General features: G+C 47.3%; 1 protein-coding gene across 1 annotated transcript in view; it reads left to right on the top strand.

Annotated features, from left to right (window-relative positions):
- Nucleotides 1-18,439, top strand: part of LOC119444605 (paramyosin) — a 52,643-nt gene extending 34,204 nt beyond the window's left edge. The window contains exons 8-13 of the mRNA XM_049664669.1: nucleotides 1,963-2,211; nucleotides 4,941-5,179; nucleotides 9,655-9,971; nucleotides 15,864-16,078; nucleotides 17,969-18,272; nucleotides 18,432-18,439. Coding sequence (XP_049520626.1) covers nucleotides 1,963-2,211; nucleotides 4,941-5,179; nucleotides 9,655-9,971; nucleotides 15,864-16,078; nucleotides 17,969-18,272; nucleotides 18,432-18,439 — 1,332 coding nt within the window. The remainder of the gene's footprint in view (nucleotides 1-1,962; nucleotides 2,212-4,940; nucleotides 5,180-9,654; nucleotides 9,972-15,863; nucleotides 16,079-17,968; nucleotides 18,273-18,431) is intronic.
- Nucleotides 18,440-18,735: the final 296 nt, after the last annotated feature.

Genomic DNA, 18,735 nt, shown 5'->3' on the forward strand with positions numbered 1-18,735 from the left:
GCCGAAGGCTAAGGTTGGATGACGGGAGGAGGGACAGAGCATGCACTTGTGCTCTTCATGTATAAGAGCCCTAACCAACATACGCAGGTCTATATCTGAGGAAGGACATGTATCACAGGCGCCTGACTGTAATCGAATCACCTGCACTTCGTCCATATGTTGGCTAGTTGCAATGACGTTGTCGACAGTAGTGGGATATCTGATTGCGAGTGTGTTAAGCATGACTTGTCCAATGCCCTTTCGGATGTGACGAACACTATCGGATTCTTCATGATGGGGTCAATGTGGTGACAAAGGGCAAGGACATCTTCGATATAAGTGTATGTCTCGCCAGTAAGTTGCACGTGTCCTCTTGGTGACTTCAGAGCAGACGGTTGGGGGCTGAAAATCTGCCGTAGCTGCTGTTTGAATACAGACCAGTCAGGCAAGGTGCTCTCATGGTTAAGAAACCAAGTCTCAGCAGCGTTCCATCCGTTGCAAAGCTTATGGTAATCGTCCCACCGGTTAAACTCTCTCGGTCATAATTGCCCAGCCAGTCTTCAACATAGTCACCACGGAGACCAGTGAACATGTTTGGGTCGCACTGCGGGTGTTGATGATCCATGAGGGACCGGCTGGTTAGGCAAGTGTGATGAGGCCAGAGGGTCCTGATTGCTCCTGATTGCATGGCGCCAGAAAGGCGGAGCATGCAGTGACCCGAACAAAGCTCCAGAGAAGCTGATAGCCATAGAGGACTAAGGAATCGAAAGCAGTCTCCACCACTTCTGAGACAGCTGTTAACTCGACGCTTCAATCAGCCGGACCGCGTGCTGAAAGAGGGTGACGCTGGCAATGAGGATGAGTATATACTGATGACGAAGATGAAGGCCGGGTGAATATAATGCTCACAATATAATTTCTTCAGCAGTACAGTACAGTACATGTCAGGAGCTTACAGATTCTCCAGTTACCAGTGCTTAGGCACTCTTTCCAGGTTTTCCACTGCTTAGGCAACACCCAGATGTGCATTTTCGTTTAAATTCTGGATGTGATCTGCTCTTGGCTTGTTGACAGCCCGTTTCCGAAGCTGGGGACCTCTCCAGCAAGTTCCGCGTGGCCGAGTTGGAGGAACAGCTGCGTTCGGCTGAGTCGAGCCTTGCCGAGCGGTCTGCAGCCCTTTCAGCTCTGGAGCGGGAGCGCACGGAGCTGGTGACAGAAGTTCAGCGACTGCGGCTGCGGTTGAGTGACAGCGAGCTTGGTCGGCGTAACCAGGACGAGCTGTTGCGGGAGGGGGTGCAGAAGGTCCGGCGGCTGCAGACGGAGCTGGCAGCCAGCGAGGAGCGAGCCACGGAACTGCGTAGCCAGAAGGCAGCCCTGGAAGTGGCCCTGGCTGCAGCCAACGAGGACAAGCGCGTTGTTGGGGAGTCGCTGGGCACTCTGACGGAGAACTTGGCACGGCTGGAGGGCAACTTCAAGCTCATCCGCACAGAGCAGGTCGCCAAGACTGCACAGGTGAGCCAGACTTTCGGGCAGCCTTCAACCTCTCGGCGCTGGCTAAACCACGTCTGAAATCTGAGAGGAACTTGGCAGGCATGAATACTTGAAGCCAGAGCTTCAAAGGTCAATGCAAGCGTGGGCGAAAGGGGATATGGCAGCACCTACTGCAACTAAAATGCTTTGCCACTTTGAATGCACATTCACTGGTGAAACACGTCATCTAGAGCCAAGGGATTGAATTATGGTTGCGGGTCCAGTACCAGTCTCTGGTGACCATATTCTGATAGGGGCGGAACTGAAAAGTGCTCATATGCCATGCTTTAGATGCTCGTTAAAGAATCCAAGGTGGTCAAAGTTAACGCAGAGCCCTCCATTACTATGCGTCTCAAAGCACCTGCATTGCTGATGGGACATTAGCTTCACTTGCCAATCAAAAACCTACTTTTCTGCATTGTTTCTCTCTCTCTTTCTTATTTAATGTTGCAGATTGACCAGCTGCAACGAGAGAAGGCCTCGCTCGGTGAGCGCCTCTCAGAGGCCGAGACTGCCCTGTCGTTGGCGAGGAAGGAACTCGAATCCCGGTCAAACGCACGGTCCCAGGCGCAGGCCATGGAGGCTAGCCAGCTGCGCAAGCAGTACAGTGACCTGCAGAACGTGGTGCGTGTCCTGGAGGCCGAGCTAAAGAAGGCTGCAGCCGAGGCCAGGGAGGCAGCCACACAGCACGGCGTGGACAAGGTGAGCTCACTGCACGTCGCTTCTGGCTCTTCCATCATTGCTGTGGGTGTTGGATGAGTGTTGAGACAGGTGCTGCAGTGGAGCCGCATTGTGCAAGTGTTCTCGAAGGCTGAATGTGAAAAAAGGTCAACCCCCTCCTGACTGGGCCCACTCCCCCCCTTTAACGCAGTCGTTGATCATTTTTTATAAAACGAAAAAAAAAACTGTCATCCACCTGGCAGTTGCACAAAGCAACAAAGAAAACCCATACAAGTTTTTCAGAGAGAAAGTTTTCGGTTGAAGAAAAGTTCATCCTTGTTTGGGGATCAAGTTTGGGACCAACACCTTTTCGAGGTGGTCGGTGTACCATCCCAGCTAATCAGGAGGCTAGTAGACAATTTCATGAACCTTTCTCTGCCTTGCAGCTTTCTGCAGAAATGATTTACCGTATTCAGTGTCCTCTTGCTTCTAAGTTGTCGATTAACTCAGCCACGTTCTGTTATCTTCTAGCCTCCTGGTCAGCTCAGATGGTGGAGCAAACACCTTGGAAAGATGTTGGTCCAGTGTTTGACCCCAAACCAAGAAATATTTTTCTTCATCTGTGAAGCACGCACACGCACGCATACACACACACAGCCCCAGGAAGTGCGTGATGTCCCCTAAGAATGCTAATCGCATTAGTAGCTGCCCCTAGCCAATCACTTTGTCAGGGAGTCCATGAAGTGTGGACACTTAAAGTTAAACGAGGCAGGGTTGTGGTATAGGCTTACCACATGCTTACCTAGAATTCTCAAGCACTGCACTGCTAAGCTAATTAAGAGTAATACCAAAGCAGCTACAGTGGAACCTCGTTGATACAATTCTACGTAATACATTTTTCGGCATGATACGTTTTTTTTCTCGTTTCCCGGCCGACACCCCATAGGAGCAATGTATTTTCATGCGGTTGATATGATCTCTTTTCCACCTGAAATTGGATGATACGACTACAGACTGGTATTTCTGAAACTCGTAGCTTTAAATTCAAGTGTACTATATTAAATTACTTTCCAATGACCCACGAACAACATGTTAAGGGCCCGGCGATACTAGTGAAAAAACGCGCACTGCGCGCCGACGGCAGCAAAACGCGTGCGCCGGAAAAGCTGCCACGAAGCAGGTTTTTCGTGCCATGGGAGGGATTGGTCCTGGACCGATATAAATTGGCGCGCCCTGGTGGCAAACGAGCCGCAAGCGAAGCTGATCAGTGAGAGCTGCCCCCTTCAGTGATGTACGCGCTAGCACAGCCGGTCTGGAGGCGCGCGCTCGCTCTTTAAAGAAGGAAGGGAGCGCGTGCCTCCAGATCGGCCGTGGCGCAGGAAATTGGTGTCATGCGGACCCGCCCGACCGCTATTTTTGCACTCGCAGTATCGTCTGCTAGCGTCATCTTTCGCTCGCGCTTGTTAGTTTACCGTAAAAATTTAAAAATAATAAAAAAGCACGGAAGGTGGCGGTGATGACGACCAAGATGACAGCATCGAAGGTGGTGGTGACAGCTCCGGCTACCGGTGCTCAACTACTGGCGACACACTCACAGCGTTAGATACTTATTGGGGCTTCATCGCAAATGCGCAGTTGAGTGAGGAAACGGCGGCTTTGTTTTAAATCTTTCGAAAGAACTTGTTTGCCGACTTTAAAAAAAGGAAGTTCAGCAACAACTGTCGAGCTATTTTAAAGTTGCTCAATAAAAGTGTGTTGGCTGCAGTTCGTGTGGTGTCGTGATGCTGCTTTGCATAGCATGCGTGTTATGCGGAGCAGTATCACTCGGCAACACAGGAAGCTTTGCAATCGAGTTTGTCACGAAGTAAGCCTGTTTTCTTACGTTTTAGGGCTTGCTTTGGATGATACGATTTTTGGATCATACGTTTTATTTTCTGGTTCCCACGAAGATCGTATCAACGAGGTTCGACTGTACTAGGTTGAAGGTGGTACTAGATGGAAGCGCATCAGATCTGAGCAATCACGTTTGCACATGCCGGTGCCGTGCTCCGAAACTGAATGGGAAGCCTTCTCCAGGTTAGTCTTGCAGAGTGCACTGACATCCAACAGCTCAAGAGAAGGAAAGAAGTTCCTCTCGTGCCAGGTTATTTGCACCGTCACGTGGTTCTCACATCTGAATCCTTACTCTATCTCTCGCTGTAGCTGCATAACTACAACTGTGACTACCACCATTGCATGTGTGTAATGAGGGAAAGCCAAATGTCAGAAGACGTGAGAGTTGTGCGAGGAAGACATATGTCAGGGGATGCCTGAGAGTCAAGCATTTTCCATAAAGCACAGTGTAACAGACAATTTCAGCTCGGTGAAATTCACTTCTTCAATTCGGGGAAATTCAACTAGGTGAAATCCCCTTCACTCGTACCTGTGCATCTTAACAAGTTGCACATGGCTGTTCAGTAAAAATACTTGTGTGCTTATGTGCAACACTGATATAATGTTCATGCTGGTAGCAGAAAGTGGGACGCAGACCTAGCTTTGCTTCAGTGTTGGTAAAGAAAATAACGGCGCGCCTGCTTGCTTGACTTCCTCGTAATTGAAGCCAAGTTGGCTGCACGTTGCTTGTGTCTCTGAAATGTGTACTTATCAAAAATGCAAAAGCAGTGCAGTTTTTTGCAGTGCCTGTATGTGAAACTTGAGCAGAGTGGATGTTAAGCAATGCTGGGCTGAAGTTTTTTAATTTTGCATGGCGGTGCCGCTTTAACACCTTGCAGGAGAAACTGCGGCAATCGGAGGAGCGGCTGGAACGTACCGAGGCTGAGCTGGAGACCCTGGCACAGCGCAACGCCGTCCTGCAGAGCCAGCTGCAGGAGTCCGCCCAGCGGTTGGCCCGGGAAGAGGCACGTCGAGTGGCCAGCCTCCAGGAGCAGGCACAGCTACACGACCTGTCCACCTGGGAGACACGCGTCCGGGAACTCGAGCAGACACTCGCCACACGCGAGATGGCCACCAGGTAAATGATTTCTGGGTCTTCCTGCCTGGCTGGGGTTCCAGAAAGCAGTGCCTATCCATAAAGAGCCGGAAATATCCAGAAGTTCTGTGCTTGGCAGTAGTTTCTGAGAAGTATGCGTGTCTTTCCATAAAAGACAAAATCTTGCATGACTTACATGCACTTTGCATGCACTGATTACTTGTGGCAGCGGAGGTGGCTTTGGGGCACACCACACACATGCTTGCGTATAAAGTCTTCTGGTAAGGTTAACGTGTAATTGACATAAAAAAATGTTGCAGTTTCGCCCGAAAGGCGAAGCATCAATTGCGATAGCAAATTAGAGAGCTATTCCGAGTAGGCATAGTAGTTTTATCGGCTGCATAAACTTGGACACATTCGCTTACTAACTGAATTAACAAGCGTGGTGTCAGCGCGCACAAGCAAACATGAATAGATCACACTGAATGACCGCAGACAACGACTGTCAAAACGCTGGCAGCAAGCGCAGCCGCCGCAGCGGGTGAAGGTTCATGTGGTCTATCTCAACGGAAACTGAGCGGCGAATGCACAACGCATACAAAGGTCAGAGCCGTGTGGAGATAAAAGACGGTGTGGGCGACCGCCACAGCCGGGCAAAGTACGAGCGCAGTTGTTGACAGAGTAGAAGCTGCGCCCCCCCCCCCCTCCCTCCCGTGCTGGCTTCCCGCTTTCTTGCTTTCGCGTGGGAGATTGAGTGGCAAGTTCTCCTTGCGCCCGGTTGCAAGATATGCCTTTGGTGCCGGAGCACAGCGTCGCCCCGCTTCCCTCCCCCCCATACCCCCATGGCCTTTCGCGCGCGCGATGGTCGCGTTTGCTCTCCATGATAGCGCGCGTCCCCCACGCGCGCTTTCGCTCGCGCATACGGCGCGCGGCGACGATTTTATCGCCCTTGGACTTTATACGGAACCTCACGGCGACGGCGAGGACGACAGCGACGCCGACGGTAGAAATCCTGTCGAAGTGTCCATATTATTGCGATAGCAATAATATGCTTCAAATTTTGTTGCAAGATTGATGTGTACTCATTGATGTGTACTCATCCTTAAGTATTGTGCAATGTCGTTGATACGATCTTCACGGGAACCAGGAAATAAAGCATATCGTTTGGAAATAATATCATCCAATGTATCATCCAACCGAATCATTTTGTCGGGAAAAGAAAAATTAAACTTATCCCGAAAAACGTAACGCGCAGAATCGTATCGACGGGTTTCCACTGTACGCAGTAACCCACATTCAAAACTGACATACAGCATAACCTCATTTATACGATCTTGTTTAGCATGATTTCCCAGCACCAACGTTTATGATCAAAAACAAAGAAAATGACAATATAGCTACGCTCCTATTTTACTGGTTGATAAGTTCCCCGAAGACATGATCTTTCACCACCAACGTTCAGTACATTGCCAAACTGTGATTCTATGATACGTTTCCCAGCCACAAATCATTATAAACAGGAAACAGCGCGAAGCGCGCATGATCGAGAACAGTAGCCGTTCGCCACAGCAGCTTGCCTGCGGTACTTGCCAGGCTCATTATACTCTCCTGCCTGTGCCACGTGAAAATGTCAGGGCACGCTCAGTTTCCTATTCCGGTACCAGCAAATCTCCTCGCAGGTCGTTGCATGCCACATTCACAGTTATCGCCATCAACCCTGTCACGATAAGCTTCTTCACATATCTGTTTGAGAGTGCATGTCGTAGTGCTGTTGGAAGCATACTGCACGCTTTTAATAGATGATAACTCAATCTTGCTGCTGTTCCCTGCAGTCTCTTTGTGCGGGACTGTCCCGAGAGTGCATCCCTTGCAGAAACGATAGCAGCCTACTGTCGCCCAACAAACTATGTGTCATCCTCATGCACCGCTTACGCAGCCAGGAATGGCGCTGGCACTAAGACAGCTCACTCACGCAACATTTGCATTGGTCAGTTCGATAGCTGCGACAATAGCATCGAGGAAGCGCAAGTCCTTGTCGCGCAAGTAAAAGCGGAAAAAACTCGTGTTCGAACCACAACCTGAAGAGAAAGCACATTTACATCACCAGTGAGCTTGGACTGCCAGCATTGACTGTTAACAAATGCAGCCTGTGCGACGTGTTGACGGCCACGTGACATTCTGTGGGTGCAAGGCCGACAGTCAGATGATATGCCTTGATGCGCATAGTCTTTCCTTGTGGCAAATGTTGGAGGTGCGATGAACGAGTGCGTGTGGCCAAGCAGATACGTGGCTAGCGCCGTGTATTGGATATCATGTGTGGGTGAGGCGAGCTGAGAAAGCTGGCGGCTTCAATGCGCACACAGTGTTGGATGTCACGTGATCTGCTGAGTTTTTTAAACGTGTGACGTGTTTACTTGAAATGTTGAAGCGAGGGACACCACAGAATGTTTGCCTCGGGACAAGCTCGCATGCTTCCAGCTCCCTGCACTCTTCATCACACTAGCGTTATGACGGCAAGTGCTTGGCAGTCATCGAGTGAACTCTGTTGCATCTTTAGGCGCGTTACACAACACTTTAGTTAGTAAGATGTTTAGTGCAATTTACAACTGCCCATAAGACTATGAGCCTTACTTTTGCTTGAAAGTCGAATGCATTGCTATCTCTGTCAATGTTCCGCCTTTTGAGCAAAACAAATTTTTATGCAAGTGTCGTCCTACGAGGAGTGGATTAGGCCGACAACTGGATTAGCGGATTTCGACAGGGCCATTCTGGACTTGCTCTTGGGTTTCGCCAAGGACGCGCAGCTTCTAGGACGGCTCTAATTACTCCTCCCCTCTCCCCTTCCTATTCCACATAATAGGCCTTCGAACCATCCTACAATAAATGCGTTTTTATCATCATCATTGACATCAGCTTGTACGTTTTCAATTGCGCTTTTTTCTACAACATATGAACGAGGCTCCGCTCGTTACCTACTATATAGTAAGGGCCACTGTTCAGGGGAGCACACACATTCTGCCTTCAGAAATTGCTGAAATATGAGATAAAAGTCCAGAGATACAACATATTTCCAATGGATTATTTTAGCCACTTCTTTCCAATAAAAGGTAAAGAAATGTTCCAGTTATATTGGCTTTATTACTGGTTAGATGCTCTCTTTAACCGTGGATCTTGCTGTATGTGCTCTTGAATGTTCTTCAATCTCCTGGCAAGATTGACACATTAATATCGTATATACTTTCGTAATAAATGCACTCGCATGATGAAGACAGCCCCAACTTTGCTCTTGAAAATGTGGATTTTTGTCCTCCTCGCATAATCATTGTACCCCCAACTTTGCTCATGCGCAGTCCCACGATCGAACGGTCATGCTGTAGTTTTTCAGAGAGACTAGAATCTTCTACTCGCACACATGTGTTTAAAGCAAGCGCACTTAATGCTTAACGCGTGCTTGCCGCCAATGCTGGTGCAAAGGTACCTTGCAGAATTAAGAGAGAATAAAACTCAACTGGCTCTCTGCAACAGTAACTTATCGCAGTTTAGGGACTTTACTCTAACGTAATAGGAGAGCATGCGTGCGCGTTGCTCATCCAGGCGCTGCAAAGTTGGGCAAATGTCAATTTCGCGTGTCTGTTGCTCGCTTTTCTGCCTGTCTTTGGTTTCACTGTGTGTGATGGGCCCTAAGTCGAGTTGTGCGCCTGCTCTGGGACAGAGAGTATCTGCTCGCAAAACAGAAACAGTGATCAGACACCGATAAACTTTGACAGGTCGATGAGCAGGATGGTCAAGGAAAGAGACGCACACAGTGTGCTTGTCAACAAGCAAGTGCTGAAAAGCAGCACTTCAACGTGATGCTTGCAATTACAACAGACGGCTACGAGGGTGAGTTGCTGTGGAACCACGATGTGGATGAAGCAGCTGGCGATCTGGACGATGGGTCTGGTGGTTCGTATGCGGAGCGAAGTGCAATAAAAACACTCTTGCGTTTTGCAAATGGTATACATGTATTTTACTACAAACTTAGATAAGTTATCTAATGCATTTTTCGAGTCGTTACCATCTTACTTTTCAATTTTTGCTGTTTCGGAAAAGTTTCCATAAAATTTATCCCGCATAATAAACGCACCCCCAATCTTCGCTTCAGTATTTTGGGGGGAAAAGTGCGTTCGTTAGGCAAGTAAATACAGTACTCTTCAACATGCTGTGATCTTTTGGCAGCATTAACATGACAGTGCCAGGGGGCTGGAGACTTACTCTCGGACAATTGCTTTCGGCGATATCGCTCTGAGTGCGTGCTTATTGGCTGGTTGAGCAAAACTGGATCAGCTGATTGGCTGGTCGAGCACTGTGTCACGCGAAGGCAATGGTATCGCCGAAAGTGATCGTCCAAGAATATAACCTGTGTAGGGAGTAGCATTAAGGAAGGATGTGTAGTTTCTTTGGAAGGATGTATTCATTCTTTGTGATTCATTGGCACTATCGCGTTGTCTATACTGTGCACTTGCGTGTCGGTGCAGGGAGCAGGAGCGCATGCACAAGTCCAACATCCGTCTGCTGACGCGCAAGCTCCGCGAGAAGATGAAGGAGCTCAAGCTGGCTCAGGTGCAGCTGGCCAATGCGGCCAATGCCGAGTCACAACAGCAGGACGACCAGTTGCAGCGGCAGGGCCAGAAACCGGTCAACCAGGAAGTCCAGACCCTGGAACAACCGCAGAAAGCAAGTGCCGAAGCTCAGACCGATGCGGCAGCAAAGATTCAGGAGGAGCAGACGGAGCTCGCTGAAAAGAACCAAGAACTGCTGCTGCAGCTTGAAAGGGAACAGGGACGGCTCGCCGGTAAGTGATCTTGACTCTTTTTTCATCTTTGCACAGTTTCGTTCGTGGCTAATTTTGAGGAACGTGCAATAAAAATGTGGACACTAAGAGGGTGGAGGTCAAGTGTGCAATGCTCTCATGACTAAAGAACATCCGTTTTGGCACAGCTGCCAGCATTCTTAACGAAACAATGCAAAAACACACACACACAAAGAAAGAACATACGGAAATATACATACTGAAACAACATATGGAACATGCAAAAAGAAAAAAAGCAACCAACTTGCGGGGCACAAACATACATGAAGCGGGAACTGTTCATTTTTACATTTTCCAGCTGGCACATTCTGCTATCAGTTTGATGCATTGCAAATTAGTATTTCGATAAGTGCGAAAGCATGTACGAAGATCGGGCAGATTAGTCGCTGGAACGCATGTATATCATGTTGGGTCATCATGAGCTTATATTTTATGTCCACTACAGGACGAAGGCCTTTCCCTGTGATCTCCAATTACCCCTGTCTTGCGCTAGCGTATTCCAACTTGCGCCTGCAAATTTCCTAACGTCATCACTCCACCTACTTTTCTGCCGTCCTCGACTGCGCTTCCCTTCTCTTGGTATCCGTTCTGTGACTCTAATGGTCCACCGGTTATCCATCCTACGCATTACATGACCTGCCCAGCTCCATTTCTTCCACTTTATGTCAACTAGAATATCGGCTATCCGTGTTTGATCTCTGATCCACACCGCTCTCTTCCTGTCTCTTAACGTTAGTCTTAAGATTTTTCTTTCCATCACTCTTTGTGCGGTATTTAACTTGTTCTCGAGCTTCTTTGTTAACCTCCAAGTTTCTGTCCCATATGTTAGCACCGGTAGAATGCAATGATTGTACACTTTTCTTTTCAACGACAGTGGTAAGCTCCCAGTCAGGATTTGGCAATGCCTGCCGTATGCACTCCAAACCAATTTTATTCTTCTGTAAATTTCTTTCTCATGATCAGGGTCCCCTGTGAGTAATTCACCTAGATAAACATACTCCTTTACAGACTATAGAGGTTGACTGGCGATCCTGAATTCTTGTTCTCTTGCCAGGCTATTGAACATTATCTTTGTCTTCTGCATATTCATCTTCAACCCCACTCTTACACTTTCTCGGTTAAGGTCCTCAATCATTTGCTGTAATTCGTCTCCATTGTTGCTGAATAGGACAATGTCATATGCAAACCGAAGGTTGCTTAGATATTCGCCGTTGATCCTCACTCCTAAGCCCTCCCAGTCTAAGCGCTTGAATACTTCTTCTAAGCATGCAGTGAACAGCATTGGAGAGATTGTGTCTCCTTGCCTGACCCCTTTCTTGATAGGTAACTTTCTACTTTTCTTGTGGAGAACCAGGGTAGCTGTAGAGTCCTTGTAGATATTTGCTAAGATATTAATGTATGCCTCCTGTACTCCTTGATTACACAATGCCTCTATGACTGCTGGTATCTCTACTGAGATCATGTTGGGTACGTAGAGACAAAGTAAGCGCCGCTTCAGCAGCCGTCAATCGCTTGGTCTCAGGACTGATCATTGATGAGTCACTCGTACAAAGATGTTAGTGACGAGCACTCCACAATGCCTTGTGGCCCGTTATCCCATCGGCCAGTGGTAAATTTTTGTCACGGCCATACTACCGAGGTCTTTAGGTCTAAGTGGTGCTGCTTCGTCGGGCGTCAGTAACAAAAGTTACAATGAGGTGCCAAATAGACACAGATTTATTCGCAGCAGCCGCGTGACACTCGGAAAGCCACCAAACCACCCCGCAAACAAAAGGGTGTGTACGGGATGGCAACAATGATGTTCGGAACTGCCATCTTTGTGACACACCATGCAGCGGCCTCTCGTTCCTGATGGTGTTTGTCGCAGCCATGACGAGATGCCATGACGAGCCCACTTGCTGAGCTCACTGCGGCTTGCTGAGGACAACAGCGTTTGGTGTTTGGTCGGTCATGGGCGCCGAAATCGGAAACAGTGGCGTCTACGTGAATGTACCAAATCAAATTTACACTGTGGGCCACGGTTCAGTAGCTCAGGCGAGCTCTTTCAGTAGTCAGGTGAGTAGTCAGTAGTCATGCAGTAGTCAGGCGAGCTCTTTCAGTGCAACAAAAAATTTACTGTGTATCGGCTAGACCGCGCCGATAGGATAGGCGGTGGTGTTTTAATTGCTATTAACTCTAGTTTTGAATCGTTCCTTTTGAGTGTGACTACTAATTTGGAATTACTGTGGTGTTGTCTATCTATTGGTTTCAAAAAAATAATCATAGGGGTCTGTTATCGTCCACCTAATCTCGATTGCGATTTTGCAGACAAAATTCATGACACCCTAAGCGAAATATCTGTTCGATTTCCTGGTTCACCTATGTTTCTTTTTGGAGACTTTAATTTCCCAACTATTGACTGGTCGCGTCCCTGCCCCTTTTCTAATCCGGCATCTACAGAGGCTACCGGATTTCTTAACGTTTGCGCAGATTTTAACCTTACACAGCTCGTTATCAAACCAACCCGTGTTTCACCAACTACAAGTTCCTTGCTTGATTTGATTCTAGCCACTCATGCCGATAATGTTTCACCAGTGACCCACGTGCCTGGCCTAAGCGACCATGACATCTTACACTTTACAATTTCCATCCCCCCTACAAAAGTAAAGAAACGCACCAAATATATTAGGGACTACAAGAAAGCTAACTTTAACGCCATAAACTCTGAGCTATCAGCCTTTCTTGACTACTTCCTTGGGACACATGTAGAGCTAACAGTTCAAGAAATGTGGTTGTCTTTTAAAACTACAGTAATGCATCTCATCAACAAATATATTCCACTTAGAATCATTCATCAATCTTCTAACGCCCCTTGGTACAATAACCATCTGAAAAGATTATCCAACAAAAATGCAGACATTTTCGTTCCGCTAAAAGGTCATTAAACGCTGATAGATGGTTGGCATATACATCCGCTGCCAAAGCCTATACAAGCGCTTTAAACACGTCCAAATTTAACTTCTATAACTCAACCCTACCGTCTCTGATAAAAACTACCCAAACGCTTCTGGAACATCATGAAATGTACTAAAGACAGCACCATAAGTCTCGTAAACGATTCAGGGGATCAAGTTCCGAATCATCTTTGCGCTTCTGTACTAAACAACACATTTGCCCAATCATTCTGCACAGCTAATATAAGTGACTATCCCCCTTTTACATCCGTTAACTTTCTGGCGATGGATCCCATTACCCTAGACCCAGCAGGTATCCGAGCCAGAATTTTCAAGATAAAGCGGTCATCATCATGTGGTATTGATGGTATTAATTCTAAGTTTCTCCAAAACACTGCAGAATACAGCTCCATCATACTTACCTTTATTTTTACTAGATCACTTAACGACAGTGCCCTACCCATTGACTGGAAAACTGGTAAGGTGACCCCGCTTTTTAAATCGGGAAACCCACATCATCCTTTGAATTACAGACCCATCTCGTAACTTCGGTACCCTGCAAAATTTTTGAGCACATCATTTTCACTCACCTTGTAAACTTTCTTGAATCAAACAATTTTTTTAGCCCTATCAACACGGGTTCAGGAAATCTTTTTCTTGTGAAACACAACTGATAACATTCACTAACGACTTGCATGCTTTCTTGGACTCGGGTTTGCGACGGACTGTATTTTTTTAGACTTTTCTAAAGCTTTTGATAAAGTTAATCACCAGTTACTTATCTATAAGCTAAGCCTTCTAAATATTGACCCATTAATATTCAAATGGATTTGCAGCTTTCTTTCTAGTCGTACCCAATATGTAACCATCAATGACAATGACTCACCAGAGGTACCAGTAGAATCGGGTGTACCTCAAGGCTCAGTATTGGCGCCTTTACTCTTCCTCATTTATATTAACGACCTGCCTAATGAAATCACTAGTTCTGTTTGTTTATTTGCCGACGATTGCGTAATTTACCGAAAAATAACTAATGATTCTGATATGGTTACATTACAATCAGACCTTGATAACGTTACAACCTGGTGCTCCCGCTGGCACATGAATCTTAACACCTCAAAATGTAAATTCATGAGAATCTCACGTAGCAAAGTATCTTTTTCTAAGGGCGCCGAAATCGGAAACAGTGGCGTCTACATGAATGTACCAAATCAAATTTACACTGTGGGCCACGGTTCAGTAGCTGAATCGTTGTGGACACACCTCGCTCTGCCGTAGCCTTTGCAGTGCAAGAGGCTTTGTGTGAGTTTCTTCGTTAACAGTATTATGTTTTCTCGCATGTTCGAATTACAATTTGAAGCTGTCATGTCTGTAGCTCGTGTGCGTTGTACCTTGTGAATTTTCTGTCACAGTTTACTTTTAAAAGTGCAGTTAGTTCAATGAGCCTCTTGCACGTGGCGGAAGGCCTAGAATAATGAGGAGTATACTTCACTTCAGCTCGTGCGTGTGCGCGCATAATGTGCGCACATGATGTACCTGTTCTTAACGCGTGGGTGCTCTGCCTGTGGCATTTGTCACACAGTGTATGCTGTTTGGCAAATGCAACCAAATACAAACACAAAGAGATATTGAAATTGTGGTTTGAGGAAATGCTGAATCTAGTGAGGACGATGGCCTCTTCTTGTATCAATATGGTGAAGCAGCTCGTCAAAGCGAATCACCAAATCTCCTATGGAAGTTTAGCGTGCTCTGTCACATCAGCCAGGTATTTAGCCTGAAGCATACCCTGAACATTTATAATTGCTAACTGTCAGCTGTGAGCACATCTAGTACTTTTCTTATCAGATATTTCTAGCACTTTTTAGAAAACCGAAGAAGAAGAGAACAGGACAGGAGGAACGCTCGTTCTTTACTGTTTTCACTTGGAAAAATTAGTCCATGTGGCAACAGAACATTGAGCTCCAAGAGCACATGCCTATCACTGCTCATCATGTTCGCATAGCAATTAGCTGATGAGAGAGATAGCCAAATTCTTTGACTACACGACTGAAGGGGCTCTCACACAGCTATCGGCTACTTCTTTCAATGCAATGTCCGTTACCTTTAATTTTTCCAGCTAACATCAGTTGAAGACCAAAGTTCTTCCTGTCCTGTTTTCTTCTTCTTTCTTAATAGTGCCAGAAATGCCCCACGATGTTGAGTTTCCTACTAATCAAACTTTCTGCATTAATACTTCTCTTACTTGGGCAAGCTTTGCTGTGACTGGGCTAGCCACAGTCCTGCAAGAGCAGCAAGTTGAACTACAGTTAGTTCACGATAGATGCATAAGCAGACGCTTAAGTGTGGCGGAAACTTAAATAGGCTCCGAAAAAAAAAAAAAACGAATCGGCAATTTCGATGATCTCTCTGGTTTCGAACCCTTACTGTGACACAATCATCTTCCCAAGAAGGACCCCTTTGTAATGAAAAAGAAAAGCGTTCTCGTCCACTACAGTACTATATTGCCTACCCTGGACTCCAAGATGCATGCACGTGCACCGCCACTCTGAGTCTGGATCTCTCGCAAAACCCTGCACAAATTGCTAAGCTCCAAAGGTGCCCCATAGTACAGTGGCTAGCACGTCTGGCTCACCACTACACATCACCACAGGTGCATGAGTTCAGTCCCCATTGATAGCGGCGGGTAAAGTTTTGTTTTTCTTTTGTAACATGGTGTGAGAGTGAATCTGAGAACGAGGAGGTGGCCTGAGGATGCAACGTGATGATGACAACGACGGCGATGGCGTCATGGAAAGGACAGATGTACAGATGCATCAAAACCAACTTCAAGCTTTTAACTGCTGACGCAGTAACAGAAAATGGTTCAAAATGTCAATCGAAAGGTGCGTGTGTTTCGTGCATCCTTCTCAACCTGTGCGCCGTGCCGCTTTTTCATTTGCAGGTTCCTTGAAGGCACAGGAGGAGCTGCGTGCCTGCGTGGAGCAGCTGGAGCGCCAGCTGTCGGAGCAGGGTGGCCGCATGGCCGAGCTCCAGTGCCAGCTGGAGCAGGTGCAGGGGCGCGCCGACCAAGCGCAGGCCCTTCACCAGACCTCGGTGGCCGACCTCCAGCGGGAGCTGGAGAAAGAGCGCACTCTCAGCAAGGAGCTGCGGCAGAGGGTGAGTGGTGTGCTCCTTCCGTGGTCAGTGGAAGCTTTGTTGTGGGGGACTTTCTCACCTCACCAGACGTTTTTCTTCCCCACACGACTCTTGCGCCTCCTTCACGCTGCAATATGGCGTTAGCATTGGAGCACTTGCGCCACCTCTTGTTGTAGGCGTTTAACTGGGACACCAACCCCCGCCATTGCTCGTGTGCCATGCGGGCAAGACAAATGTCAGTATACGCAAGAGTTATGCAGGAAAGATGAATGTTGGGTGGCACAAGAGAATCTAGCATCCCCCTGGCGTAGGACATGGCACACTCCATACAGCAAGAAACGCTCCAAGAAGAAGCTCCCAATCGGCCCCAGTGGAAGCGGGACCAGCCAGGCATTGCAATCTCAGTTGATCACTGCCAGCAGTAGCTTTGCACCGCAGAAAGACTGCACTGTGACTGCAAGAGTCATTGCAGATCCCTGCAGATGTCATCAAATAGTTAAGCGTTCTTGAGAACATTAGATGAGGACATAGTCATGCTATGTGCAGTGCTCAGTGTAACAAGTAACGAAGTCGGTAAAATCGTCAATTTACTTCATTATATTGAAATTTTGTTATATTGAAATTTGACTTTTTATCCAAATAGGTACAGTTGCCAATCGATTTTTTTTGCACGGGAGAGGCCACAAAAGTTTCTGAATTATCAGGCAGTCGTAGAAAGCAAATTTGAATTAGAAAAAAATTAATTTTGTTGAACTTGAGAGTCGATGATGAAAGATATAGTTTCATGCCGTGTCGACCATATCTTCACATCGGCAGTACGAAGCAAAGCCAGTCATGCGTTCATGTCCACTCCACCCCTGCGGATGATAGTGTCATCATGTGTCGCCCGCAGTGGGACGATGCTATACTGAAAAGCATTGGCAGTGGGGAGCAAATTCTTCGTCCACCTCTCTTTAACGCGTCTTCAAAACTTATATACAGTTCAGTTCCATTAATTCGACCTTGACGGAGCTGACAGACTTGATCGAATTATCGGGTGGATTAAATTCCACAAAATGTGGAGAAAAAAAAAAAAACCAAAACACCCTGCAGATTCATTTGTCACTATTTGCCAGAGGCTAACTCGCCCCCGAATCAAATGCGTGCCCACTTTCTATGTGTCTAATGTAGAAAATCACCGTAGAAATGGAATTAAAGCTCCTAAACAAAGTACAAATCTAAAGCGCACCCGATTTTTTAGCAAGAAAAATGGCCTAGGGTCTATGTGTTGCACAATGGCAGTCAGTTTTCTAAACTCAGCTCTGCTGCAGTGCATTTGTGTCATGTGGTAAAGCATACAAACGCCATGAAGCCAGTTTCGGTTTCGTATCCAATTGAATTGTGCTGGCTATTTCCGGCCCAATTTTCGTGAAAAAATTAAAAAAAAAATATGTGTGCATTGGGATCGGTTAAATACTGTAATCAAACATTGTGAGCTACAGTTCTTGCTTAAAAATCTTCCTAGCGCAGGCCGAAAATAGGCATTTTTGATGGGAGATGGCGTGTGCTCAGCACATGCACTTCATTCTAAGCTCCGCCGAGACAGATGCCACAATAAAGGGGTCGCTATTGGGGTCACCATAGGGGTCAGACACATGCATGCTGAGTGGTCAAGTTCGAGTTACCTGACAAAGGCCAATTTTAGAATCGTAATAAAGAAAGTTTGGGCCCATAGAAATGTAAGGGAAAAAATGCAATATCGCGGTAACCACAGTCGTATTAACGGAATTCTGCTGTATTCTGATTGTGTGTACATTTAAACCACAGTTATGAGTCAGCACTCATCTTTGTGTTTTTTCCCCTGTCTGTGCAATTTTTACTTTTTGCGCGTGGCTGCGGCCTGCTGACCGTTGGTCCCTCTCTCGCTTGCAGATCTTTGAGGAGAAGCGGCGTGGGGGCCAGCTGCAGCGTCAGCTGTCGAGCCTGAAGCAGGGTCTGTCGGAGGCGAGCCAGTCGGCAGACGCAGGCCGCCTGAAGGCCCAGGCACAGGCCGAGCGGGCGCAGAGTCTCGAGACGCAGCTGCGGGAGGCACAGGGACGGCTGGAAGCCCTCCGGGGGGACCTCGCTGCGTCCCAGGCAGCCAGGCAGGAGCTGGAGGCTAAGCTACGCAATGCCCACGAGAGGGACCCCGCCCTCGAGCAGCAGATGAAGGTGAGCTGTGCCTGGGATTCGGGACGTGCGTGTCTTGGAAGGACCAGAGAGACTGTAGTACCAGTACATCCTAAGTTTAATTTTGGAACAAGAACAAGTAACGAAGAACGTACCAATGTACCCCTCGGCAGCCCCATCTCCTTTCGTTGCCTCCATGCAATTTCTTTTTGCCTGTTTTTTGTAGTGCAGTAGGTGAGTTGCTGCAGTTCCATGGAAGCACTAAGTCTTTCTTGCAGCCTACTTTGGATAGCACTTTGTACTGTGATGGTACATTTGAGTAACTACTTTTGAGTGCTTTAGAGCACTTCTGGTGGTGCTCTTGGTATTTGGCTGATCGAAATAGAGCTCAGGAACCCATTCGCTTGGTTCATTCCTGCACTGTACGCCAGCTTGGAAAGCTCGGAGGTGCTCGCATCTTCGTACCGGAATCCACCTTTTTCACGGCCCGACGGCGCATGCGCCCTGTCCTGGCGGATTAGTCGCAAAAC

This window comes from Dermacentor silvarum, chromosome 3 (genome assembly GCF_013339745.2).
Source record: "Dermacentor silvarum isolate Dsil-2018 chromosome 3, BIME_Dsil_1.4, whole genome shotgun sequence".
NCBI lineage: Eukaryota > Metazoa > Arthropoda > Arachnida > Ixodida > Ixodidae > Dermacentor > Dermacentor silvarum.